Below are 27,428 nucleotides of genomic sequence, written 5' to 3'. Positions count from 1 at the left end.
GTATGAGAGGGCAGGAAGATACCTGAAAATATTGTGGCCACAAAAGTCATATGGAGAAGCAGAAAAATAACCAAAAAAAACCCAAAAAACTATCCAAGCTTATTTTAAACATTTTTAAGAATGTTCTGCAAAGGAGATGCACAAACTGTACCCAAGATCTCATCACCAAGATGGCCAAATTCAAAACTGCAGGGCAAATACAGAAATAAACATTAAATAATAAGTTCTCCTGTGAACTCTCCCTTCCTAGCTTGTTAGTTTTTTAAAAGTCATCAAACAGTTTATTCTGTTTTATAGAAACAAAATATCTAGATGAATTCCTGAAATTTCAACCATATTGACTAATATCAATATGTTGCAGAGATACAGAGATATCTCAGGTGCGATGCTCACCCTCCAGCTGTGCCTGGGCATACCATTTGTATTATGGACTAAAATGCAGAGCTAGCAGTACCCTGATTCCTAGGCTCAAAGAGTCATAATAATCCCCTTCCTTCTGGGTTCCATTGCTTGAGCCAGATTACTTTTCATACTGTTTCTTCATATACTTTGCAACATGATCACATTGCATTTTTCTTCAAAACTCTGGCAGATTGTTTGGGCTAGAGATAGATGGAGACAAGAGGCACCATCTGGTGCAAGATCTTTATTCCTTGTTAACACTACAGGAGTTCTGGTATTTTACATGGTTCAGGCAGTAGCAAAGTTTTTTTTTTTTTTTTTTTTAATGTATAGCTTGAGAAGGTGTAAGATGGTCAAAGGGCCCTGGCACTGTTTGATCACATTATTGATTTCCTTGGTGTAGAGCTGGGTTTTTTGTTTTTGTTGTTGGGTTTTTTGTTTTTTTTTTTTCCTTCGATTCAGACAACCAGTGGCATATGGTTTCATGATTCACAAAGATGGTCCTTGACTATAGATTTGACGATCTCAACATAACTTCCAGGCTTGCCAGAGCTGTGTTACAGCAGAGAGAGCAAATAGCTCATGATATTTCTCCTCTGATGAGTAAGCTCCAAAATCGCAGGTTTAAATTTGATCTGGGATTGAAAGAAAAGGAGCTATGTCCTCCCATGCCAGCATCCATGCTTTTCTTTGTCAGAGGTGAGTGTCTATTTTTGTACCATTGACCCACGGCTTCAGGGGCCAAAAACTCAAATAATGCCCAGGTGAATTCTGTTGATTCAGACTGAATACACACTTGCTCTTTTCTATACCTTTCTATTCTTCGGAATTCCAAGCGCTTCCTGAAATTTAGCTTTCGTTCTAAAAATCTGGTGACTAATAGAAAAAATTTTCACCTTCTATACACAATTAAAGTCAGTATTTTCTAACAGAATTAGCTAAGAGTTGGGAGCCAGGAGATTTGCCTGATGATGCTAAGCTAACTCACAGCTACCTTGTGAGGATAAGTGAAAAAATGAAGTGGAACGGTGTATTGGAAATAAACTAAAACACCAAAAAAAAAAAAAAAGTGGCTTGTACAAGTTAATCTTGACTGTATTTTAAAAATAAAGTTAAAGGAAGCCTTCACCTGTTGATCCCTGATTTCAGAAGCCTACTTGGAGTTACTGCTGTTGGAATGTGTTGTCAAAAATTTGAAGTACCTTTCCAATGAACAGATTAATTCCACCTTAATCTCTGTGAGATGCTCTGCCATCACCCCGTACACCCATGGTCCTTATTCTCCTGTCTCCTCTCAGCTATTTCTGGTGCTTTTGTTAATCCCAAATTAAACCCTCACTTCTCTCTCATGCTTCCTCCAGATACTTTCTCACCTTTTTACATGGTTTTCAGGGCCCAGGAATTATGACTTTTTTCCTACTGAGCCCTTTGACCACTTGTCTGTCCCTGTCTTCCTCTACTCCCTCACTGAAAGCCTCCTTTCTTGATATCATGAAATGGTACAGATATCAGTGAATATGACTTGAAATAAAGAAGGAAAAGAAGAAATAACAACATATCTAAGAAAAAGGAGGGTGCTATGTTGAAGGAAGCAGATGTCAATACGACAGCAGATGGTGTAGATAAACTCGGTACTAGTATGGTCAACTTGTTGCATTTGCCACATGGTCGCAACTGCAAACCATGACATACAAAACTCAGAAGTATAAAAAGCTATGCAGGTGGTTATTCATTGATGCTCTGTAGTCAAGGGCTATGCCACAATCAATTCTTTCTATATTTGTCCAAGAGGCAGAGTACCTCACAACGTGTAGGTCATTCTGCTTAAATGCTAACGACTTGTGAGGAGTCTTATTTTTATGTTAACAGTAAACAATCTCCTCCAAAGTTCAAAGGAGAGATACAGGTATACTCCTCACACCTCTCAGACTCAATTTTGTAATAGGACACAGCTTCTTCTTAGACAGATGCCTCAAAAGAAAAAGTGAATGAATGTACATCACTCTGTCTTGATAAAGTAGAGAAAGCAGTGTCCCTGTGGCAGCTTATTTCTTCCTCACTCTGTGTGCTGGAGGTGAAACAGGAGGTGGAGTCCAGGGAGTGACCAACATCACTGTGCTTTAAATTGTAATAACTTTCGAAATCCGGACTTGGGAGATAAATCTGAAGCTAGGGACAAATTTAGGCTCCAGGTTGCTGTCAATAAATAGATCATCCCCAAATCTCCAATGGTTCCCAACTGAATATAAAATAAAGGCCACACTTATCAAACTGACATTTAGAGCTCTCCACAATCTGATAGCAACCTATCTTTCCAACATTTAAGCTGCTATTTTCATTCACTAACCCTCAGTTCCCTGTAGAAAAATCTATTCGCTGTTACTTAAAAACATTGTATGGATTCCAGGGGCTGCAATTTCGTTTACACGTATCCCTTTTTGAGACGGCTGCCTCACTTCTCAGTTTATCTGAACAACATCCTCCCTTTACATCCATCCTAAAGGCTCACGCTGTGTTCTCTTCCCAGTTGCTCTAGACCATGATGATTCCCTCTCTCTGCTGATCATCCAGAGAACTGATCTCTCACAATACTCATTAGGCTTTTATCGTGGGCTATCTTTGGTTACTAGTTAACACTTTTTCCCGCATGCCCCATCCTCTCCACCAAATTCTTCTGTACCAGGTGCTGTGATTAAGTCCCAGAGTGTAAGTTCCTTGGAGGCAATCACTCATTTCTATGTGCAGCCTTCATAGGGCTTAGAAAAGGCACTCACAATGTCAATGGATCATTTTATTGAATTCCTGCATTTTAAATATAAGTGTATAATCGATGTTAAGTGTTTGACTCCAAATTTCTCCAACTGTAGAGACTTTTGCCACGTTGAGGCTGGCTTTATAAAATCATATTCCGAGGCATTAATGTAAGCCTGAGATAACACCCTAAAATCAAAGATAGAAAAATACAGATTGAAAGCCTAAGAAGTAAAGTAGAGATAAAATAAAAAAGTTCCCTTAAAAATCTGCAGTAACATGCTCTGGTTTTTAAGATATCTTTTCAATATAACTAATAGTCTGACCATCAACACAGTACTACAAGAGACTTTTTTTTTTTTCGAAAACAAGAGGTCTGTAGGATTGACCCCATTGGGTATTGACAGCAAAAATAAAACATATAAACTAGATTGTGTTGAAAATACTGAGACAAACTTGGTCTGTATACTCTCAGCTAAGCTCTGAAAGAAGCACTCTTCTGAATAAGCTAGGACAATGGAGCATTCTAAAAAGAACTTGGGAAAGGAAATTAGGGAAGGTGACAGTGTCTAGAAAAATAAATGTAGTGACAAAGACAAATTTTACACCAGCTGCAGTGTGATTATATCTATATAGGACTACTGCACAAACTTTATGCCAAAGTAACCATTCCATTCAGCCAAACAATTGGAAATTCGGTCAGACAACGAAGTGGATTGACTTCACTCAGTTAATTGGCCAGTCAACTGAACTGATCGAATGTGCAGGCATTAAAAAACTTTGCTTGTAACTAAAGTGGCCTTAAAATTCAAAGAGTAAATAGCTGTAAAAAGCATATTCTAAGCTTAGAGTAACATACAAAATGTGGTGTCGCAGACCATCAGCTGTCCGCCAAAGACATGTGCTCCTCTCCATAGTGTAGAGTTGTTACTGGAAAGTGCCTATGCTGCCAGAAACTCCATTTCCCAGCCCCCTTGCATTTAGGTGGAACCATCTGACTAGTTCTCATCAAAAAAAAAAAAAAAAAAAAAAAAAAGCCTAAGTGGTATGGGCTATTTGGGGGATGATTTCCTAAAATCTACTTGTTCCTTCACCATGATTCCTCTTCCCCTATCGGCCCAGGCACTTCTTTGCATGCTTTCACCATTGCTACATATTGGTCCTTGTGGCTGGGAGAAATTTTGCCATAAGCTAAGAGTATTAGTCAGCTCAGGCTGCTATAACAAAAAAATACCATAGACTGGGTGGGTTAAACAAAGACATTTATTTTTCACAGTTCTGGAGGCTAGGAAGTCCAAGATCAAGGTGCCCACAGATTAAACTCTTGGCAAAGGTCTTCTTCCTGGCTTGCAGAAGTCGACCATCTTGCTGTATCTTCACATGGTGGAGACAGGAAGATCTAATGTCTCTTCCTCCTGTTATAAGGACACTAATCCCATCACAGGGGCTCCACCCTCATGACTTCATCTCAACCAAATCACCTCCCAAAAACCCCTAATAATACCTCCTACTACCATCGCATTGGGGGTTAGGACTTCAACATATGAATTTGAGGGGTTGGTGGAGGGACACAAACATTCAGTCCATAAGAGTAAGATTTCTACACCCAAATCTGATATTTATTCATTTCTATTTACCTATTCAAAGCTTGAAAAGAGGTTCAGAAAAGAGCCCAATTATTTGGGGAAAACTGGGACCACTGTCCATGCATTATAATTCAATATTTGATTATAATAAAAATAATGATGGTGATGATAATAAAAAGTGAACAGTTTTTTGTTTCTTTTTAAATAAGAGATTCTTTACAACAATTTGTTGAAATAAATATCATGTTCTAAAGGCTTTTCTTTTTAGTCTTTCAAGGGAAAAATAATTTCTTTCAATTAAAACCGAACTAGCCAAAGCTTAAGAAGTCTCTCTATAATTATGTTTAAGCCTGTTGCAATTTATTGCCCCCAAGGTATTCATTGGTAAGACCTCTAGGGCATTACTATAGCCATAGTGTTAAAGTTAACTGATTCAAACCACAGTCCATCCAAGTAAGCCCCCTGCAGAGCCCCTACTATTACTCAGTGCCAGGAACTACATTGTCTTCCTAACCATCTAATTTAGAATGAACTTAGATGAGCTCTTATCTGCACTGTAGTCTTGTGGAGCCAGAAATATTACCCAGAAGCTGGACCAGGAAAAATAGAAAGTAGGGTCCTGTGAAGTGCAAAGGCGTGAGACAAACCCTAAGTGTCCATAAGATCTTAGAAATGAAACACAGTTTACCTAACAGTCCTACAATTTCTTTCACTGTTAGCTAATTAGCATTTACAAAGTTAAATGAGAAGTAGCTTAAGCAAAAATCCCATTTAAAACAAACAAAAAAAATATTTAAGAACTACTTTTCCTTGCTTTGAACTGATTTTCCTATTTCCCCTCAAGTTAGGCTGTTATTTGGGGTTTCCAAATATAATAGTGCTTCTGACCATTCTTAATTGCACCATAATGGGTGTTAAGCACAGGAGAGTGTGCAAACAGACTTGACTTTTCTAGTCTTTGACTGTTCCTTGCCTCTGGCCTCTGTCAGAGAGGCTTGCTAACTGCATCTCAGGGGAGCAATCACACGGCTTGACTCAGACTGTGGCTCTGACTATTGGGACTTCCTGAAGTCACAACCACTTTGACGTCCAGAACTGGGGCATGGCGTGTCTACTCTTCATAAAATCCAGAGATTGCAAGGGAAGTGTGAAATGCGAGAACTGATTAGGGATGCACCTTAAATGGTATCAAGGGACCCAGTTAGCAATGCAAAATATGAGATAATATAAACATAACATTCACTGCCAGTTGATCACTTATGTGAGCACCATGAAAAGCAAAACACAACAGAAAAAAAATTGGAGATGAGTAACAAATACAAGATTTCCTCCAAGATAATTCTGCATAAAAGTTCAGTTTCATGGGAAAAAATGCATAATAAAATGACGTGGAATGATATGCCAGAAACATTTGTTATGTCTATTTGTTTTCCTGGAACTTGCTTGGTATTAATCATTTGTAATGGGTATATCCAGTCTTCGTTATACATACACCCTTCCTTTCTTGCATTATTGATTGAGAGAATTTAAAGTTGGAAGATGCAATTATTTTGGCTGTATTTAACCTTCTGTGGCTACAAAGAATGATTCCATTTTCACTAGTAAGAAGCCAAAGTAATTTTAATTCAGGAATTTCTCTTTTAATTATTAGTTTTTAAAGAACACAGCATTATACCTAGCAGAGGGTCCCTTTCTTCCTCAGTATTCTGGTGTAGCTACTCTCCTGTCAGCCTAGACTTTCAGAGAGAAGAGGAAAAATCTTCATAAAAGCCTTGGCCTAATTAACAAGAATGAACTAGATTTTATGATGAACAATTTATAGGCAGTTAATAGAGCTCATACACGGTAGCCAGGAGCTAGATAATTTATCATAAAAGGAATCTCAGCTACACTTCTAATCCTCATTCTCTTGATACTACAACCAACTGCATTCACAATTGCTACTTTTATAAGCTTTGATTTACTGACAAATGATGCTGCATTTTATAGAGTCATAATGAGACTTATAAATGCAGTAAATTCTTGTATCTCTGCCCATATGCTTCATATTCTTTGCCAAACAATTTACTCTTCTGCATTGTTATCTCTAGATAAAAATAATTTTTCAAAGATCTCCTAAGGATTCTTCATACTAGCACAAATGAGAATAAAAAAATAGCAAATTGTTTATTAACCATCCTAAGTATTTGTTGAAAAGAAACTGATTTATCCCTAAAAGAACAATGCAGCTATTGTAATGAGTTTTGAAAGAGTAATACTTTTCAAAATTACAAATAAGATAAAAAAGCTAATATCCAAATGTAATTTCTTAAAGAACAGAATTTAAAGTAGGTGAGACCCAGGAAATCATATTGTCTCTTCCCACTTGGTGTCTTACTGCTGTTTCTGTTTTAAAGTTATAGCAAAATACAGCACACTGGGTGGACAGAACTGGGTGACTGTATATATAGTGCCATCAGATCAGCTACATTTCATTTATCCATTGATCTACAGAGGGGTTCCTGAAGTCCTCAAATTACATAACACTTCCTCCAGGAAGGCTCCCCTGACTACTGGTATCCCTTTTATATGCCTTCTTACCATCCTATTCTTCCTCTTACCACAAAAACAAATACTGCTGGGTTGTGACAAACACTACTGCCTAATTAGCATTCCATCCCCTCATTGACCATGAGCTCCAGGACAGTGAGGACCACCATTTTCTCACTCTGGAGTTGAACACAATGCCTGGGACATATTGCATTTGTAACTGAATGATATTCTTGGTTTCCAGAGCCTGTTAATGTAAGCGAGAATAAATCATTCAAGTTGTATGAATCAGCAATAAATTTGGTCACTGAAATTGACAGTGAATAAGTGTGTATTTTAAAAAGCTGAAGAGTCAAAAGTCATGACTTTCTCTACTTCTTTCTTATGACCAGCATTATAAGTATTTTTAAACATTATGCTCCGTTTAGATGTTCCGCATTTTAAAAGGGACATGTTACAGTAAAAAAAGGTGATAGCGAAAACAGTAAAAATAAGAAATGATTAGAATAGAAATCCAGGGGAGAAGGTCAGAGAAATATGATTGTTTGACCTGAAACAGATGTGCTAAATATTACATTAATCAAGGTCTCTGGGGACACAAAGGAACTGCTGCCTGTTTCTTGAAGGGACAGAGCCAGGGCCCATTGCAAAGGTGTTTAGGCCCCCATAAGTAACAGCTTCCTGACCTAAGAGGCTAGGAGATGTGAGATTATGTGTCTGTGGGTCCACTCAACAGACCATTTTTCAAATTATTAGGGATTTAGTTCTGCCTGCCAGACAACCAGTTTTTGTATAGCTGCTCAAGTTACAGGCACATGGTCAATCTTAGTTTATCAACTATTCCCAAATATCAAATATACCTCTCTTTCAACCAGGGTTTCTCATCTCCTATTGAGAAGTTATAAAGATAGGTTCTCTTATTTTTTACAGCAAGACATTTTTCTAGTAGAAAAAAAAGAGAAATGATCTCTTTTCCTCTCAGATTCACCCTATCACTACAGAGAAGCTGAGGCTCAAACAGATGTCTCAGAAGTCAAACCCATAGCTGCCACATCGCCCACAAAAAGATAGCATCCTCAGCTCACTCTGAATGGCTAGTAGGAGAATCCAGCTGAAAATCTGTTAGTTCCTTGACACCTTTGCCGATGTAGTCCCTGTCATAGACATGCAGGGACCCCAGTGCAGGCCATGCAGAGACCCCAATGCAGGCCATGCCCCTGGCCATGTCTGCTGAGTTTCCCAGCCCAGCAGGGCCTTGCCAGCCCACGATACCTAGGAGAGATGGAACCAACAATTCTTCTGCCCTGAGTCAAAATAAAGCTTAAAATTCTATCTTTTATGATACCTAATGTCAACTAAAAATAACAGAGGTGGTTAGTTCAGACCTAAGATTCACCTTGGAGATTTTTTCTAATCGTACATATCCCCCAAAGTGTCTTTTTTCCAAATGGAATTGGTCACTGACATGTGGATGTGCTCCTAATAGCAAAATAAAAATATTCCCTGCCTGAAGCATTATAATAAAGTTGTCTTTTTCCATTTCATTGTCTCAGAACATTTAATCAATTGACATGACATCTGGGGCAGGTCAAAAGGAGCCGCCTCTATTAATTTATAATTGCAATAGTCAACTCATTGATGGCCTTCTCATTACTTTAGCTTATTTTTATCAGTTTCAGCTTTTAAAATGTTTTTAAACTGTAAACTTTCTTGGGAGTCAAGGATAAAAACCCATACCCTTTTTAATCCTGTGTTCCCATTTTTAAAAAAAATCCAGCCGCAAGGAAAATTCTGAAGTGGACACACGTGTCTGCAAAATAGCTGGCTTCCCATTTAGGAAGGTTTCCTATTGCTTTACCTAATTTTAAGAGCCTAAGATCTTCCTCCCACCGAAGTCTCATCTAAGTTTTACATTAAATGCAATTTTGAAAGTGTATTTAATTCTTCTAAGATAAAACCAGGTACATAGTAGAAGCCCCAAATTTATAGCCACCTTCTTTTTCCAGCTCAGGAAAAGACCTATTAAGAGTTATTTCCAAATGCATGAGAACATTAATCAATAATTTTCTTCTACCTGCAGTATTGTCTCTTCTCTAGTTATAAAATAAAAGCCATGTCTCCTTACTACAGAAGGAGTGTGTGTGTGTGTGTGTGTGTGTGTGTGTGTGTGTGTGTGTGTGTGTTTGCCTGAGAAGTGGGAGAGGAAGAAGCGGAATGAAAGAAATACAAATACTTCCTGGGTTGCTGAACGGCACAAAGTAAGCAGTTGCCTCATTCTGCCTACAAATCTGCCCTTTTGTTCTCCCCACTCCCTCCTCCATGACCCCCAGCTCCCAGCCCCTCCAACCCCCCACCAACCTGACTCCTGGGCAGGAGCCAGCTTCCCTGTCTTTATCTTCCTGAGTTTACAAGAGGATTCTGATGACCCTATCTCAATTCTGGCAGCAGAGAGCTAAGTACTTTACTGACAAGACAAGGCTTGTCCCAGGCAGACAATGGGAAGTAGATAACTGTTAAAAATGCTTAATTCCAAACATGGGAATGAATTAGCTGAATCGCTTTGGTAATGATTTTCCTCACTAACAAATACCAGGAGGAAAAGCATTCCTTAGCACAGTGGTGTGTACATGACAACTGGTTGGGTTCATTTACTTAACATGCTTTGTATAAATTGTGATAAATAGTCTACACTTTTCCTGATATTGTCTCCATCTTATTGTGAATTTCAAGTCTTAAACAATGGCTGTGTTTTAAATATTTGAGAACATATCAGACAGGTACCCTCCACCCTATTACCAAAAATATTACTAGCTAACTTGGGGAATCCGCATCCCATATTTGTTCCCCACAAAGCTTATAAAATGTCTGTGCATATTTGCATTTGCATGCAAACTTTCTTGCTGAACGTAAGTATACTCACAAAGCCGCTGTCACTCTCTTATTTGTGCAGCCAGAAAGTCTGTTAGAACAAGGGCTAAACTGCATGCACAGTTCAGGGCATCTTTGAATGGCACACCCTCTCTACAGAATGTGGGCCACTCATCTAGACATCCTAGTATTTTGACATAAGCCCTGTCAGATAGAAGATTCCATGCTACCAGATACACCTCTTTTGAAAATGTCATCCAGTGTAGAAATTGATTTTCTGCCTCAAATGCAGCTGCTGCTCTGAGAAACCTCCTATCTTATTAAAAGTGTCCTTGTTCCACCTCTATCTAGACATAGGGCACATGATGAAATTGACATATTTGTAGGAATGCAAAATTCTCACTGATTCATTCATTCAACAACTGTATACAAATCACTGTTCTAGATGCTGGAGATGTGGCAGTGAACAAGATGGCGAAGGTCCCTGCTCCCATGGAACTCCTTTTTATGATTTCAAATAGTGTATTATTATGAAAAAATAATATGAAACAGGGTAATTTGCTAGAGGAAGATTATTTTCGATTGAACAGTCAAAGAAAACCTCTCCCAAGGCTGTGATATTTGAGCAAATCATACACAATTACAGATATTAAATAACCTAGTAGAAAGGACACAGGATTTGGAGACAGAAGACTCAAGTTCTAATTTCTTAAAAGTTTTTAGGCAAGTTCCTGAAAGCCTTCTACCTTTTAGCACAGAATTGGTATCCCACTGGGGACATCTCTCATTCTCCCTAAAAGGGTTGAGCCTAGTTCAACCTGATGAGCTTTTCCATTATGATATTTATATTATGACGAAAACCCACTACATCCATCTTTTTGAATACGAAGACTCTAAATCAATGGTTCTCAACTCTGAATGAACAATAAGTTGAAATCCTAACCCCGCTGGCATTGTTTTAAATGCTGAAGTAAATAATGTAGGACAAATTAGTAGAAAGGATTCAGAGGCACAATATACAAGCAGCTAAGAAAAGGGGGCAGGGTGGGGTTTTTCAGGATTGGTGAGTCTAATGTCTCTGGATGCTCCGCTGCCTTAGAGAAAACCAGCTGATAGAAGCGAAAATTTTTGAAGCAATTCAACACTTTCATAGCAGATTTATCGCAGGTGATTAGCATTAGATATCTGTATCAGGGCAGAAAAAAAATCCATGATAATATCATCAAGCAACATTCGAATCAGAGGTGATGTATGTGTTTGTGGTGTTACCACATTTGTTACCACATTTTTTTTTCAAATTATGCAACAGAAATCACACTCTCTTGAGGTTAAATACTGCCCTACTCTCTTCAAAAGATTTTAAATTTCACACCTCCACCCACATATTAAATTAGTAGTCCAAACCAGATGGAGGTTAGTGTTTTAGGTTATAATGACTATCTGGAGAAAGTCCTTCCTTGCACTGCCCGTACCTATCACTTTTACCTTTAGGCTTATTCGTGCTTTGCTTGATTTCTGACGTTAAAGTGCATTTAAATGCTTCTAAGTCTTACTCTGACTATACAATTTTCCATACCATGGCCATGTGAAGTGGCTCAAAAATAGTTTTGTGATACGTCATTAGGAAGAACCAAGAGAGAATTCAGAGATGAATGGGAAGCATTTTAATAAACAAACACATTCAAGAGCCAGCACCTTTTCTCATGGTCCTTTCTATCACCCCCACCAAGTATACATTTCTTCTTTCTATTCACATTTTACCCAATTTTCAGGGCTGAACTCTACCCTCATCTCCTTTCTCCCTCTACCAGCCTTCTAGAATGCATAGTTTTTGATGTATATGTACCATTGACTTGTCATCCCTCTGTTTTTGTATTTGATTGATTTAACTGAAGTATAAGTCCCTTCAAGATAAAAAAACATACCTTACATTGTTGTCTCTTAATAGCTTCTAAGTAGTTAGACTAGAATCAGGCAACAAATGGAACTACTTTTGAAGAAGACTTCTTGCCTAGCGCTAGAGCTTGACCTGAATCATGTATTCAGAAAGAAATAGCAGAATAGACCCACTAAGCATATTCCTGGTTAGAAACCAGTAGTTTTAGAGACAGGAGGAAAGATCTCAGAATCTGAAGGCAGAGCTAGATTTGGAAGTTAGTTCAATCACTCCTCTGTAAAATGGGCTCACAGAATTCCAATAGGAATAAAGGTAATATGTGTAAAGCAGCTATACAGTGACTAGCATACAGTAAGTGCTTGGTAAATAATAGCTGTTATTACGATGGCCCAGTATTGCTTGAATAAAAAGACTTCTAATATATTTTTGCCTGCGAATCCTGGATGAAATGAGACATAAAAAATTGTAGGCAAAATTAAAATTTGTGAGAAAGATTAACTGGGTCCCACTGAGCACTTGCCTCCAAGTGAAATTTGGTTCAGTGTAGGAAGAGGACTACTCTTTGACTTCTCTCTTATCCCAGAAATGCATCTTTTTTCCTTCCTTTAACATCTTACAAAGCGTTAAAGCTTCCATGTTCTAGAAATTACAACAATCTGGTACAAAGGAAAGAGCCCAGGATCTGAAACAAGCATATGTGGGTTCTGGTCTCATTGGAAGAAAGTAAGCAAATATCTTAGCCTCTGCACCTTGTTTTGATCCAATGTAAAATGGGCATACTGACTCCCCAACGCTCTTGAGAAAATCAAGATGGTTTCTAAAACGTCGATAACTTGGAGTTGATCAGCCAAACAATTCAGTAATCAAATTAAAAAAAAAATCAGTGGATACTGCATTGGTACTTACCATTTACCATAAGCAAAGAACCATGAAAGACACAAAAGAAATCGGAGCCAGAGAACCCAATCAAGAAGAACTAGTCACCAATGAGACTGCAATTCACTTAAACAGGGCACAAAACTAAATGAACATAGTGCCCACTGTGAAAACACAGAACATTCTGTATAGAGTGATGATACACAGAGCTTGATCATTAACCTCCCAGGGCTATCACTCAAAGCCCACCTCAACAGAGCTCTAATCCACCTCTGAAAGCTTCATTTCTCAAGTCTTGCTTGGGAACTGCTTCAGCCAAGTGGAAACACAAGCTATCCCCAAACACGTGCTGAACTTTCCCTCTGTTTGCTCATGCTCTTTCTTTGCACATCTAATCACTCGGCTACCCAGAATTTTTCGCCCTTTTTAAATCTCTTCCATTCATTACCACACATCCTAACGGTCACTTTCTCCATGAAGCCTTCCTAAGTCTTCAAATTACATATTCATTTTCCACTTTTGAAACCCCCATTTCATTTTGTTAGTGGCAGTCTGTACAGTCTACTTATGCATTATCTTTTCCCTCTTGGATTATAAGAGAGAAAACTTAACCTCCTTCACCTTGTATCACCAACAACTTGTTCATAGTAGGTATTAACTAACTTTTTGAAAATTATATTTACTAATGGAACCTGATGGAGGTGCTTATAAATCATGCAATCTTAATCTTGATTTGAACAAAACAACTCCATGTTACCTCATTCATTTACTCCTTAAATAGGTATTGGCGCCTATGATATGTATGCTTATGGGATACATGCAGGGAAACAGCTGATTGCGGAAGCAGATGATAGGGCTTTCCTAGAAGAAGTACAGGATGGGATGCCTGGGGGTGGGGAGGAGATACAAACTCATTCCTTAACGCTTTCCAGTGGACATTTAATGACTAAAAGAAAGAGTTTTCTCAATAGGTGATCCATGCATCAGAAAGCTGGCTTTGACACCAACCCTCTCTCTCCAAAGAGGGTGGGAGCATAAAGATTCAAGTTCAGCCGGACAAGAGACACGGAGCAAAGGCAAGAAGACCCTTCCCTCTCTGCGTATTGAACTTGTAGTCCTTATCAGAGGAAAATATTGGGAAGATTGATAAATATTTCCATTACCCTAATAAAACTTCATGTTACATACAAGCTATTATTATCACAATTATATGTTTTTCTCACTTTTTAAAAATCGATTCAGAACAATTGAATCTTAGAAATGGTAGTGTTGAAATACGGCAAACATCTTCCTTGCAGCAGCAATAAACTTGACGCTGAAGCCTAATGTTTTTTGTATATTCCTTCTCTATTTCTCCTTTTGGATTATAGATTATGAAAGAGGGATTTTATGCAGCAGTTGGTGACAAAATATATTTCTTACTAATGTGTAATATTTGCTACATTAATAATTTTATGGCTTTAATTATTGATGCAAACTTAATTGTGCCCCATGTTCCTTTTTCTTGCAGCTCAATAAAAACTATATATTTCTTTAATTAGGCTTCATTTGAAGACTAGAAGACAATGCAGGGGTGGTTTCTTGCTAATTCACCCATCTATAGCCAGGGAAAAAACGGAATTAGTGTCTTCAGTGTAGTTTAGCAAGAAAAAATATCTAACTGTTCTGAAAGTGTGACTTTCCTTTGCACAGTTAACCTCACCCAGAGGCCAGGAATATATAGGCAACTGAAAGCGGACACTGCAACAGGGGATGATATTCTCCCCTTCCTGGCTCTGGGGAGAAATTTCATTGATTTTAGTAGAGATGGAAAGGAAAAATTGGGGTCACCTACATGGTTATCATACTGTCTTCCCTCTTTATATTCTCGACCTTACTCGAAATCTAATCTTAGTCTTTCCTGTTTGATTCCAACATTTTGTTGTCCACTTACAATCACCAGGAGTATTACAGTCACTTTATTTTGTGTCCAAACGTTTCAAAACAACTACCAGAAAGCCTGGATGGAAGGAAACTAACATTTGCTAAGCATCTGGTCTGGGTTATACAAGGTGCTTTCAATCAATTATTGCTTTAATCTCCAGGGGTCACAATCGCAAATGCCAACAAGTTCAAAAATGAAGAGAGCAGATAGGGCTTGAGAAACAAGGAGCCCTCGGAGCTCCATCTTTCATTTTCCACTTTGATAAAGAAGTGAGTTCAGAAAAAAAAAAATGTTTAAGAATAACATTTGTAACATTCTGTGAGAATAACAGTAGAGCAATGATTGCAGATGATACTCCATCTCAGTGTCAGGTGGACATCAGGAGAGACAGGACTGGCCAACTGGAAGGCTTACATCCCATCTCAGTGAGAGTCTCAACTCTGGCCCACCACTGCCATGCTGAGAGCTCTTCTAAATTTTTAAGTGAAGCTTAAAAGCTTCATTCTTAACTATATTCGTTTTCTAGTGTTACATGAAAGATTACCACAAATATAGTAGCCTAAAACAATACAAATTCATTACCTCACTGTTCTCCTAACTCAGGAGGTTGAACTGGAGTTGGCTGGGTCCTGTGCTCAGGTGTCACCTGGCAAAACTCGAGGTGTTGGCAGGCGCTATAATCACATCTGTGACTCTAGAGTCCTCTTCCAAACTCACTGACTGATAGTATAATTTGTTTTCTTGTGGTTGTATGACCAACAACCCTATTTTCTTGCTGGCTTTTAGGGACTATTCTCGGTTTCTAGCGGCTACCCTCGCATCCTGGCCCTGTAGCCTCCTCCACAGACCCTCTCACCACATAGAAAGCTTACTTCTTCAAGCTTAGCAGGAGAATCTAATGCTTCAAATCTCTCTTACCTCTTTTAGAAGCTCACCTGAGTAGGTCAGGTTCATCCAGGATTATCTATCTCCCTCTTGATTAGGTCAAAGTGAAATAACTAGTGACCTTAACTACATCTGCATAATCCCTTCTGCCCTATAATGTAACATACTCATCAGAGTAACATACATCTTTTTCCCAAGTCTCCTTCCTACTCAAGTTGGAGGGGATTAACACAAAACAGGGAGGGGGATCTTGGTGGCCATCTTGGAATTCTGCCTACCTTGCCCTTTTCTCAAGCTTCCCACAGAAATATAGCACTCTTAAAAAATGAGCTGCTGAATAGCCATGAATACTTTAACTTCCTTTCATTTTCTACAGCTGCTTTGACCTCTTGGCACTATCTTATCACATTATCTGATTGGTCCAATGCCCATCTATATTCAGTGCCTGTCTCTAGTTTTAAAATTTCAGTGTTGGAGTTTTTTCCTGCCGTTTGATAAGCATAATAAATAGTTGTCACAAATGAAATTTGCACAAAAGCAGACTGTGATGTCAATAGCAGGTATAGTTTTTGTAACTGTAATGTAGGTTGATTCTTGAAATCCTAAATTTATCATTAGTACACTCTATTCAGAGAGAGTTACTCTCTTGATATACATAAAAAATTCAAACTTCAAAGCATTTTAGAAAATGACAGGCATCTGAAAGTCCCATTTTTATTCTAATGAAAATATATATCTTTTACCAAGAAGTTAAGATTTCTCACAAAATGTAAAGGGACTTAAAAAAAATAAGGGTGCTAAAAAGTGTTATTATTCTCAGCAAGACAACTCATAACCATGTTGATTTAGGAAAATCTTCAAGGATTTACTGAGGCAATTGTAAGGTAAACTCAGTTCTCACAATGAAAGGAAAATGCTTTGATAAGTTTTCTGGGGTTTCCTTTCAGCTTACTTGCTTCTTTGCCTATAAAAATATTTTATATCATTTTTAAGGGCAAGCTATAAGCAATATTTATGTTCAGAGAAGAAATCCATCTATCGGAATTCAGATTTAATTTTAAAAACAGGTAAACAATTCTATGAACAAAGTCAGTGAATTCAGATTTAATTTTAAAAACAGGTAAACAATTCTATGAACAAAGTCAGTGATTTCCCCAGGTACTTTTTGAAAATAAATAAAAACAAATCAGCTCTCGTTGTCTCATTTGTTGTTTGAACACTAAACAGCAAGACACTGGGATTTCTGAGAGCAGTTGTATTATTTTAGACTTTACAAATCTATACAATAATTCATGATTTAGAAAAGAACTGTTGGGTTATCTAGCTAGTCTTTTTTAAGAGTAGCAGTTAAAACAAACAATCAGGGCTTTCCTGGTGGCGCAGTGGTTGAGAGTTCGCTTGCCGATGCAGGGGACACGGGTTCGTGCCCCCGTCCGGGAAGATCCCACGTGCCGCAGAGCGGCTGCGCCCGTGAGCCATGGCCGCTGAGCCTGCGCGTCCGGAGCCTGTTGCTCTGCAACGGGAGAGGCCACAACAGTGAGAGGCCCACGTACCGCAAAAAAAAAAAAAACAAAAACAAAAAACAAACAAACAATCAGCTCACTTCATGCATGGAAGAGAATTCTTCAAACTCTTCCCCTTAAACAAATCTTCAATCAGTTAAATGACAACATTGTTCAAAAGAGAAGTATTTTATACTTCTCCAGTTCTTATTGATGAATCTCTCATTCTCAATTTTAAAATTTGTGTGTCAACTAAATGCCTGTAAGTGGATTGACATACTTTTTACAGTACATATATTAACTAGATCAATTCAATCAAATGCCAATATTTCACCCTATCTGATTTTCAACACAGCATGTTGGTAAATACTTATAGAAAAATGTTTCTGTATATACTGTTTCCGGCTTGAGAAGATTAATATGGTTATACAAATGTAAGCCTAATTTGGAACATTTCCAGACACTTTTTGATTGTGCCAAGGGTGATTTTTGAAAAATTTGTAAAGGGTTTCCCTAGTGGCTCAGTGGTTGAGAGTTCGCCTGCCAATGTGGGGGACACGGGTTCGTGCCCCAGTCCGGGAAGATGCCACATGCCGTGGAGCGGCTTGGCCCGTGAGCCATGGCCGCTGGGCCTGTGCGTCCGGAGCCTGTGCTCCGCAACAGGAGAGGCCACAGCAGTGAGAGGCCCGTGTACCGAATAAAAAAAAAAAAAAAGAAAAATCTGTGATAAGTTTATTGTGATCATTTGGTAAAAATAATAATTTCAAAAGACTAGAGAAAAGATAAATTTATTAATAGAAAAAAGCTCATTTTAAAAGCACATTCTTATTGATTTTTATTATATTTAAAAATAAAAGCAAAGCCAGCTTTAGCTCCTGATCTACCTCTTCATTCCTATTGAGTGAATAGAGAAATTTCTACATGGTATAATTTGAGAAGCACTGAGCACCTTCAACTGTCCTTGCTTAATCTCGGTGACTAAGACTTCAAGACTTAACTTTAAAGGCACTGGCAACCACCATTTAAAGGCAGAAGTTATCTAGCGGGGGTAATGAGTAAAGTCATTATCACATAAGATTAGTTCTGAAAGATAAATTGTGGCCTTCTAATGAGTCCCTAGCAAAATTGGAGCAGTCGGATTTAAAGAGGATAGGAAAAAGAAAAGGCATCTACTAAAACACTCCAGCCATAATGATAATCCAGTGAATATCTGTGGAGTTGAATCAACTTGAACAGAGAGCAACAGACTTTACCTCTGGGACCCTGTCAAAAGGTAACGCTTTGTAGCTGAATCTCAAGGGAAAGTTTGAGGCCCAGGGGAAAGAAAGGAAATGAACAGAGGCTGCAAAAAGAGGTAAGGAGAGTACCCATATCCACGTTGGGATACTTGAAACAAAGTAGAGGTGAGGAAACAGGAGATGTTGTATAAATACTACCCAGAGATATGCCTCTCTTTCCACAAGTATAAAATTCAATCTTGTTATATAGCTGATAATTCATTTTAGAAACCCATGAAGGTTAAACTGACACCTACAATTCTTTACAGAAATTTTTTCACGTATCTAGGTAGCTTGTAAGTATAATTTTCATATCATTTAAATAAAACAGAATAACAAAACTTCCCTTTTGTATCATGAATCCATGGGACAATTTAGCTATTGGCTTTAGCTAAAAAATAGAGCTATTGGTTAGCAACTTGAACAATCACCACCAAGTATAAGATTAAGCCAATTTTGCACTTTTCAGTGAATTCAAATCTGCAATATGGTCCTAATGGTAGAATGTATCTTTGGTTTCACTGTCTGGTCCTTCTATCTAAGATAACATAGATTCCAAAGTTTAATTTTATACTTATAACCATTAGCATTTATTTTTCTCCAACAGGACATCAATAAGTTTCTGCCAGTGAATTGGCAAAATCATGACTCTTCTTAATTTATTTTTTGCCTCTCAATAATTTTGCAACCCAGCTCTGTTTCTAGGAGCTCTGCTTTTACTTCTTGCGGGAGAAAAGAAATTTGTTTGCACAATGCAACAAGATCTAGGGATCTGTAACATGAGAAACTGAGCAATTGTTTCAATATATCCACAAGTAGTTTTCAGAGGGTAGGATCATACAACTGTATTTAATCAGAAGAACTTATCACAGAAGCTTGGGATACAAATGTCAAGACATTGCATATGATGAAGTGTTGCCTGTTAGTATCCAGGATATCCAGAGTTCAAAGGGAAGATCCACTAGAAAAGGCTTCCCAGAAAAGTCAGGGGCTTCTGGATAACAGTTCAAATATGTCTACTCCTTACTTGAATGACTGATCATACTTCCTTGATTCAAGATACCCATTTTTCACAACTATGGTTTTCAAAATCAGGAAGCAACTTTTAATCAAGGTACACTTTTAATATTGTGATTTTTTTCCTTTTTTTTGGAAACTTATTATTTAATCAATGGTGAATCTAATGATCAGTGGTTCTTTAAACTCAAGAAAATAGGTATTCCAACAAATAGATACAAGATCAAGAATAAGAAGAGTTAAAGAAGATGTGGCGCATATATACAATGGAATATTACTCAGCCATAAAAAGAAACGAAATTGAGCTATTTGTAATGAGGTGAATAGACCTAGAGTCTGTCATACACAGTGAAGTAAGTCAGAAAGAAAAAGACAAATACAGTATGCTAACACATATATATGGAATTTAAGAAAAAAAAATGTCATGAAGAACCTCGGGGTAAGGCAGGAATAAAGACGCAGACCTCCTAGAGAACAGACTTGAGGTTATGGGGAGGGGGAAGGGTGAGCTGTGACGGGGCGAGAGAGAGTCATGGACATATACACACTAACAAACGCAGTAAGGTAGATAGCTAGTGGGAAGCAGCCGCATGGCACAGGGATATTGGCTCGGTGCTTTGTGACAGCCTGGAGGGGTGGGATAGGGAGGGTGGGAGGGAGGGAGACGCAAGAGGGAAGAGATATGGGAACATATGTATATGTATAACCGATTCACTTTGTTATAAAGCAGAAACTAACACACCATTGTAAAGCAATTATACCCCAATAAAGATGTTAAAAAACAAAAAAACAAAAAGAGAGGCAAGTAGACATAGATGTGCCTCATGATGAAAGAAGCAACAACACCCAAGTAGCCTTGCCATCAGGATCGAACCTAAGCCTGAACAAGCCTCTCAATGCTCCTGCCAACTTGCAGGCAGAGTGGAACACATCTAACTGCATATGACTGTTCAACCAGTAAAATTTAGGCTGTGGGAAACTTTGCAAGTCAAATGACCCACGTTCTTCAACAGATGAACTATAAGAAGGAGAAACGGATAGAAGGGGAATCAGCAAATTAAAAAACAAAAAAGAGGGATGCTTAACTCTAGTGCTAAGGAACATTCAGGTGATAAAGCTATAATGAAATGCAAGTGTGGGGATTTTAAAGCATGTCTGCAAAATTTTCAACACGCCTCCCAAATATGACCCACTTCCTTGAGTCTGGGCTGGCCTTACTGACTCACCTGTGACCAAGAGAATGCAGTGGAAGTGAGGTCATAAAAAACAATATTTCTGTCTTGCTCACTGGGACATTCACTTTTGGAACCCTGAACTGATTCCTATGAGGCTGCCATACTGTGAGGAAGCCCAGGGCACACGGAAAGGCGATGCACAGGTGCTCTGGTGGATGGACTCTAGTTGAGATTTAGATCCCTGCTGACAGCCAGGATCAACTCCCAGACCTGTGAGGGAAGGTGCTTCTGGATGATTCCAGCCTCCAGACACTGAGTCTTCCCAGCTCAAACACTGTGGAGCAGAGACACTGAAGTGCTGTAGCCAGTTTGTACTGGCTCACAGCAGCAAATTGTTAGCATTTTCCCCCAAATCCACATTCAGTGACGTCACACGAGTAGCTTGGTGTTGGCCAGGGTAGGAATAGTTACACCTTGGAAATCAGCAGACACTACAAATCAGGGACATTCCTGCTATGCCTTGTCTGAATTCCTGACCCACAGGATCCATGAGCATAATAAAATAGGTGTTTCAAGCCAAAAAAAAAAAAAAAAATAAGAAGAGTAAAACCTTATGAGAGGACCAATATTTGCCCTGATATGTAAAACTTCAGCAAATGAAGAAAAACAGAAAAGGAAAAATTCTGTACTGTGGTAGGGATCTCTGCTATTAGACACTAGATCTATGTTTAAAAGCATGTGGAATGCTTCTCCAGCCTAAATTTGGTATCCTTGTGGGGGAGAGAATTTACTTGTTATTTATAAGTGCACTGTGTGTGTGTGTGTGTGTGTGTGTGTGTGTGTGTGTGTGTGTGTTTGTGTGTGTGTGGTTTCCAAGTAATTCAAAGCACACTAGAGACCTTAACACCCTACCTACAAAACAACAATTATTGTTTTCATGAGAGATAAATGATTACATTTAAGAGTGGTGCTAGCAAAAGAAATTTTTTTTATTGAAAAGTTATAGTTTGACCTGTTTTGACACATTAAGGGGAGGCTTCCAATCTGAAAGTTTTTCTTAACTCATGAGTCAATCAAGTAGTTCTGAGACTGTAATTGAGCATTTTGTCAATACAAGGAGACTTAAAGATTATCTAGAACACTTAGCTCATTTCACAAACAAGAAAAATGAAGTCCAGAGTCATTTGCTTTGCCCAAGGTTGCCTAATTAATTAGTGCCAAAACCATGGGTAGAACCCAGTACTTCTTTTTGCCAGTGTAATGCTTTTTTTCAGTGGAGAAGGGTATCTCCTTCCATAAACATGATAAAATACTGTGGTTCTGGGAGGCTTTGCCAGAACCTACAAATTGAGCCCAGGTCTCAGAGAAGTTCTGAGAAAGCACAGCTCAGTTCTACCACAATATTTCAAGTGGTTCTCTATACTTCTCTGGCCACTATGCAGAGATATAACGTCTATAGGATTTTTGTAGTGGACCTGGGAATGCTTGCATTCAAACAGTATTTTAAGTGGTCAAGGAAGTCTTTAATAAGTTAGAATCACGCATCATTTTGAGAATTGGAAGAGCTCTGTGCAATACATTTCATTTTATTCCCTCAATTTATAGAGGAGGAAGATAACATCTGGGAAAGTAACATGGCCTATCACATGCTGATGGGTGCAGGGTCAGGACTGGAACACAAATTTCCTTGTTCACTGCTTTTTCATGACACCACACAGCTTTACCATGAATTATGCCCAGGAAATGGAAAGATGCAAAGGTGAAATAACCAAAGACAGCTTTCTATGAGAGATTTCTCAAGCAAATGATGAAATTGGTGATATTTGTCCTCAGGCCTGGCTAATTCCCTATCCTTGTCCGTCTCAGTGGCCAGTGTCCTCCCTCATGGGTTCTCCCCTCTCTTGCTATCAAAATATACTTTTTAGGAAAGGTTTCACAAGCTATCTTATATATTCTTAGCAACTGTGTTTGGTAGGCATTAGTATTAACATTGCCATTTTAAGATGTGAAAGTGAAAGGTGCCTGAGGATTGAGTTACTTCTCCCTGGCTCTACAGTTTTGTAAGTGGCAAGCAAGGATTCAAGTCCACAAGTGTCAGGATTTTAGCACTTTTCTTTAAACATTGCTAATTCAGCACTGTATCTAGAACACAGTATGTGCACAATAAATGTAAGCTACATGAAAATAAAGGAGCAAGGAAGGAAGGAGGGAGGGAGGGAGGGAGGGAGGGAGGGAGGGAGAAGAGACCTATTCAGACTAAGTTGTGATGAACAGCATTTGAACTTGCTATCTTTCTGTTTGCATGTGAACGGGAAACGAAATCTTAAACTGAAGAAATAAATTGGAATTTCAGGCATCTTCCAGCAGGGTGAGAAATTTGGCAGAAGAAGATAAAGGTGGCCTAAAATTCCATGTTGGCCTTTTCAGAGCTTAGCAGTCACAAACTCGTGATAAAATAGTTCTAGGATTATTTCAGAGAGGACTTTTCATGATGCAGGAAAATTATCAACCCTGTTTCTGCCCAAATACCACAGGCAGAATATTCCATGAAGTCCAGGGGTGGTTCCTTCCCTCAGTTTCCAAACAGTTAGTTCAGAGAGCATCAAATGCCAGAGGTGGATAGTCACAAAAGTTGGTTTAAAATGTCCTGGTCAGTGGTTGCCCAGTGGAGACCAGGGCGGGCAAACCTAGAGCCAGAATGCAGGTTTCAGAGATTTCATTTGCAATATCTTTGGGTTAATTCCCTAGATTTGGCTAAGGCTTTTAGGTTCTGCGAAGCGTTTGCAGGGAGGCCTAGCCATGGAGTCAAGCCCTGTTCCTGGAGACTTCATCAAGTTCCTCCCCATTCATGGTTCTGTCTATATGAGGTGGCACAGGAGGGGAGGGAGAGGTAGGACCAGAATACACAAGCTCACAGGGGAGGGAAAAGGAGGAGGACCGGCACATTCTTTTAAGTTAATTCAAGTGAGTCATTCAAGGATCCAAATGTCTGAAGGCCTCCTGGATGATTCTAATGTCATTTCCTGCATCTTCTTAGATTACCTATGGTCCATCATCTAAGAGTCAGAGAGCCAGGTTCAAGGCTCTGCAGAATTTAACTACTGATCAAATGGTCTTGGACAAATCACTATATTTGTACCTCAACTTCTCACTTATATTGATGACGATTAATAGTAGTGTGACCCACCTCACCTGATGGATGTAAAGAAAAAAAAGCCTTTTATATTGTAAAATATTCTGTAGCTGTGATTGTTATCATTGCTTTATAACATGAATGTGCTACTGTACTGTTTGGCCTTTGTTACTTCTTTTTTTTTCCCTAAACTGTGATACTTGGAGGGCACACCTTACTAGTGACAAGTCAGAGTGGCTTATCCCAATGACATATCCTAATGCCTCCTTATGTGTAACATTAGTTGCAAAGACCACTGCTATATAAATAGAATCATACCTTCTACCTATTTCAAGTAGATGCCATCAAACAAAGGTAGAACATACCTACACATGAATGCATAAGTTTCAAAACCTCAGGATAGGACATAACATATATTTTTTAATAAAATATTTTCTAGAAAAAAAGTTTAAAACAGTAGAATACATAATGTCAGCAATTTCTACCTTAGAGCTACTCAATATATAAGATATATCAAGGATTAAGAAAAACAGGGGCTTCCTTGGTGGCACAGTGGTTAAGAATCCGCCTGCCAATGCGGGGGACACGGGTTCGAGCCCTGGTCCAGGAAGATCCCACATGCCGCAGAGCAACTAAGCCCGTGCGCCACAACTACTGAGCCTGCACTCTAGAGCCCGCGAGCCACAACTACTGAGCCTGCGTGCCACAACTACTGAAGCCTGCGTGCCTAGAGCCTGTGCTCTGCAACAGGAGAGGCCACCACAGTGAGAAGCCCGTGCACCGCAACGGAGAGTAGCCCCCGCTCGCCGCAACTAGAGAAAGCCCGCGCCCAGCAACGAAAGCCCAACACAGCCAAAAATAAATAAATAAAATTTATTAAAAAAGAAAAACAGAACTTCCAGGTGCTCGGCTGCCTCTTCCTGGACCGAGCAAAGCGCCCACGTGGCCGCCACCTGCGTCCTCCTTCCCACGGCCCTCGGGAGACCGCGCTTGGTGGCAGTGGACCGCCAGCAGCTCCGAAGGTGACAGTGTGGGAGATTCCATCCGTGGGAAACCTTCCGTGGTGTACAGATTTTTTACAAGTCTCGGACAGGTCTATCGGGCCTGGCTGGACAAGTCTACTCCATACACGGTTGTGCGATGGGTGGTGACGCTGGGCCTGAGCTTCATCTACGTGACCCGAGTTTACCTGCTGCCAGGTTGGTACATCGTGACCTATGCCTTGGGAATCCACCATCTAAATCTCCTTATAGCTTTCCTTTCTCCAAAAGTGGATCCTTCCTTAATGGAAGATTCAGACGATGGCCCCTCGTTACCAACCAAACAGAATGAGGAGTTCCAGTCCTCTATTCGAAGGCTCCCAGAGTTTAAATCCTGGCACACGGTGACCAAGGACATCCTGGTGGCCATGGTTTGCACCTTCTTTGAGGCATTCCACGTCCCAGTGTTCTGTCCCATCCTGGTGATGTACTTCGTCATGCTCTTCTGTATCACGATGAAGAGGCAGATAGAGCACATGATCGAGTACCGGTACATCCTGTTCACGCACGGCAAGAAGACATACAAGGGAAAGGAGGACACGGGCAAGACATTTGCCAGCTAGACGCGGCCGCCCTCCGCGGGCCCTGGACGGCCACAAGTTGCTGTGATGGCGCCTTCTTTCCTCACATAAAGTAGTTGATTACAAGGGAGTTATTTTCTTTTTAAAAAGGAGCTTCAATTATTTGTAACTGAGATATCAGGCTCTTGAAGAAACTTACATTTAAACAGAATCGTGTTGATTTGTTTTCCAGTGCCGGTCAGGCGACCAGACGCTGGCCTTGCAGGGCGCAGGCGGGGCGGACAGCCGGGTGGGCTGGGGGCGGGGGGGGGGGGGGGAGCGGGGGCGGGGTCGGCAGGGTCAGGCCCCGCGGTAGGAGCCAGGACGCCCAGCTGCCGCCTCCCAGGACGCTCACCTGGCCCTGCCAGCCACACGGAGGATGCTCGCCCGTCAGTCCGGTGCGTGGAAGAGATTCTGCAGTTAACTCAGGGCTGTAATGCCAGTTACCAAATTTCATCTCACTAGAGATGTGCTGAGTTGGCCTCTAGCATAATGACTCAAAACTTTGTTCTTAACTACCATGATTGCTTCTGAGGGCCTGGAATTATAAATATATATTATATTTTAATTGTTTGAGGTTATTTTGACACATTTCTTTGATACGTGAAGGGTTGTTTTAACTTAAACGAGTTCTCATGCAGCAGCCCCTTTTCAGAGACACCTGGCAGGAGCAGCCAGTTCTGTGGCTTTTAATACATGGCTTCCCACTTTCCACCGGGAAACAACTCTGACCTGCATGTCAACTTTTTTGATGTGATAAAAACCAATACTCGTAAAAAAAAAGAAAAACAGGACTTCCAGATAACAAATGAAATGTTTCACATATTCATTTCATATATTCATTCATATATACTTTATCCCATCCTTACATGTATATATTTAATCTAAAGGTAATAAATGTAACACAGGTCGCAAGTTAAATCAAGAGGTTCATTTTGAATTGTTAATTGCTGTCCAACTTTTTAGAAAACAGAATACAAAGAGACAAAATTTCTTTAATAGTTCAGAAAGCACACCGTAAGCTCTAATGGACAGATTAAGAAGCAAATAGTTAAAATTTGGAGATCTTACTATAAGTATTATAATTTTAAACTTTTTCTATAAAACTCAATTACTGCATGCGTGCCAGTGAAATTAAAAAAGAGAGCGAAGGGACTTCCCTGGCTGTCCAGTGGTTAAGACTTCCCCTTCCAATGCAGGGGGTGCTGGTTCGATCTCTGGTCGGGGAGCTAAGATCCCACATGGCTTGCGGCCAAAAAACCAAGACATAAAACAGAAGCAATATTGTAACAAATTCAATAGAGACTTAAAAAAATAAATAAATAAAAAATAAAAACAGAGGGAAAAGTTTAAGCATTAACTGCTGTAAACATTTAAATAAATATAACATATATCTACATACACAACTTGCTAGTAGGTATATATCATTTCTGCCTGATAATTTTCTCTCTCTTCTCTGTGTCTTCCACCTCAGCAGAATATGACATGACACTTTCTATATGAAAATAAATGACACCACTTTCTCATTAGGTTCCCCTTAGGGAATAAAACTAATGGACAAACTCTGTGGGGCACCATGGGTGAGGAATTATCCATGGTTGGGAGTAGCCTAGAGCTTGACAGGACCCAGGGTTACCTAACACAGTGAGGCCAAAGGAAATGGAGAAGAAAAGTTGAGGCAAGAGGAGTGATTTGAAAAGGCAGACCAAATGATAATGGGGTCCACATGAGGAAGACTAAACATAAGGTCAGAGGCTGGAAGAATGGGGACCGGAAGGCTCGGTGAAAATAGGTTCAAGACTACACAAAGGAGTCACAGCCCTGCCTCTATGAGGGTCCTGGTGTGACGTGCCTGATGAAATAGGAAACTAGACAGTTACCGACATGCATTTCTCAACTGATACGCCATGGAGTCTGTGATGGCACTCTGTACTATCCAGCCATGCCAATGGGTGGTGGCATGCCCTCTCAGACATCTGTGGTCGACTTCAATTATTTTCTTGCTA

The 27,428-nt window shown here is 39.5% G+C and overlaps 1 protein-coding gene and 1 long non-coding RNA gene across 2 annotated transcripts in view; one reads left to right on the top strand and one right to left on the bottom strand.

Annotated features, from left to right (window-relative positions):
* The window catches only part of LOC115847545 (uncharacterized), a 390,948-nt gene that overhangs the window by 259,657 nt on the left and 103,863 nt on the right, over nt 1–27,428 (bottom strand). The window lies entirely within an intron of this gene.
* Nucleotides 900–25,425, top strand: LOC115848488 (protein RER1-like). Its single transcript, XM_030849259.2, has 2 exons — nt 900–1,101; nt 24,716–25,425. The coding sequence occupies exons 1-2, from the start codon at nt 900–902 to the stop codon at nt 25,423–25,425; spliced, it is 912 nt and encodes a 303-aa protein (XP_030705119.2).

Source organism: Globicephala melas, chromosome 3, assembly GCF_963455315.2.
Source record: "Globicephala melas chromosome 3, mGloMel1.2, whole genome shotgun sequence".
NCBI lineage: Eukaryota > Metazoa > Chordata > Mammalia > Artiodactyla > Delphinidae > Globicephala > Globicephala melas.
This window is presented reverse-complemented; position numbering and strand designations above follow the sequence as displayed.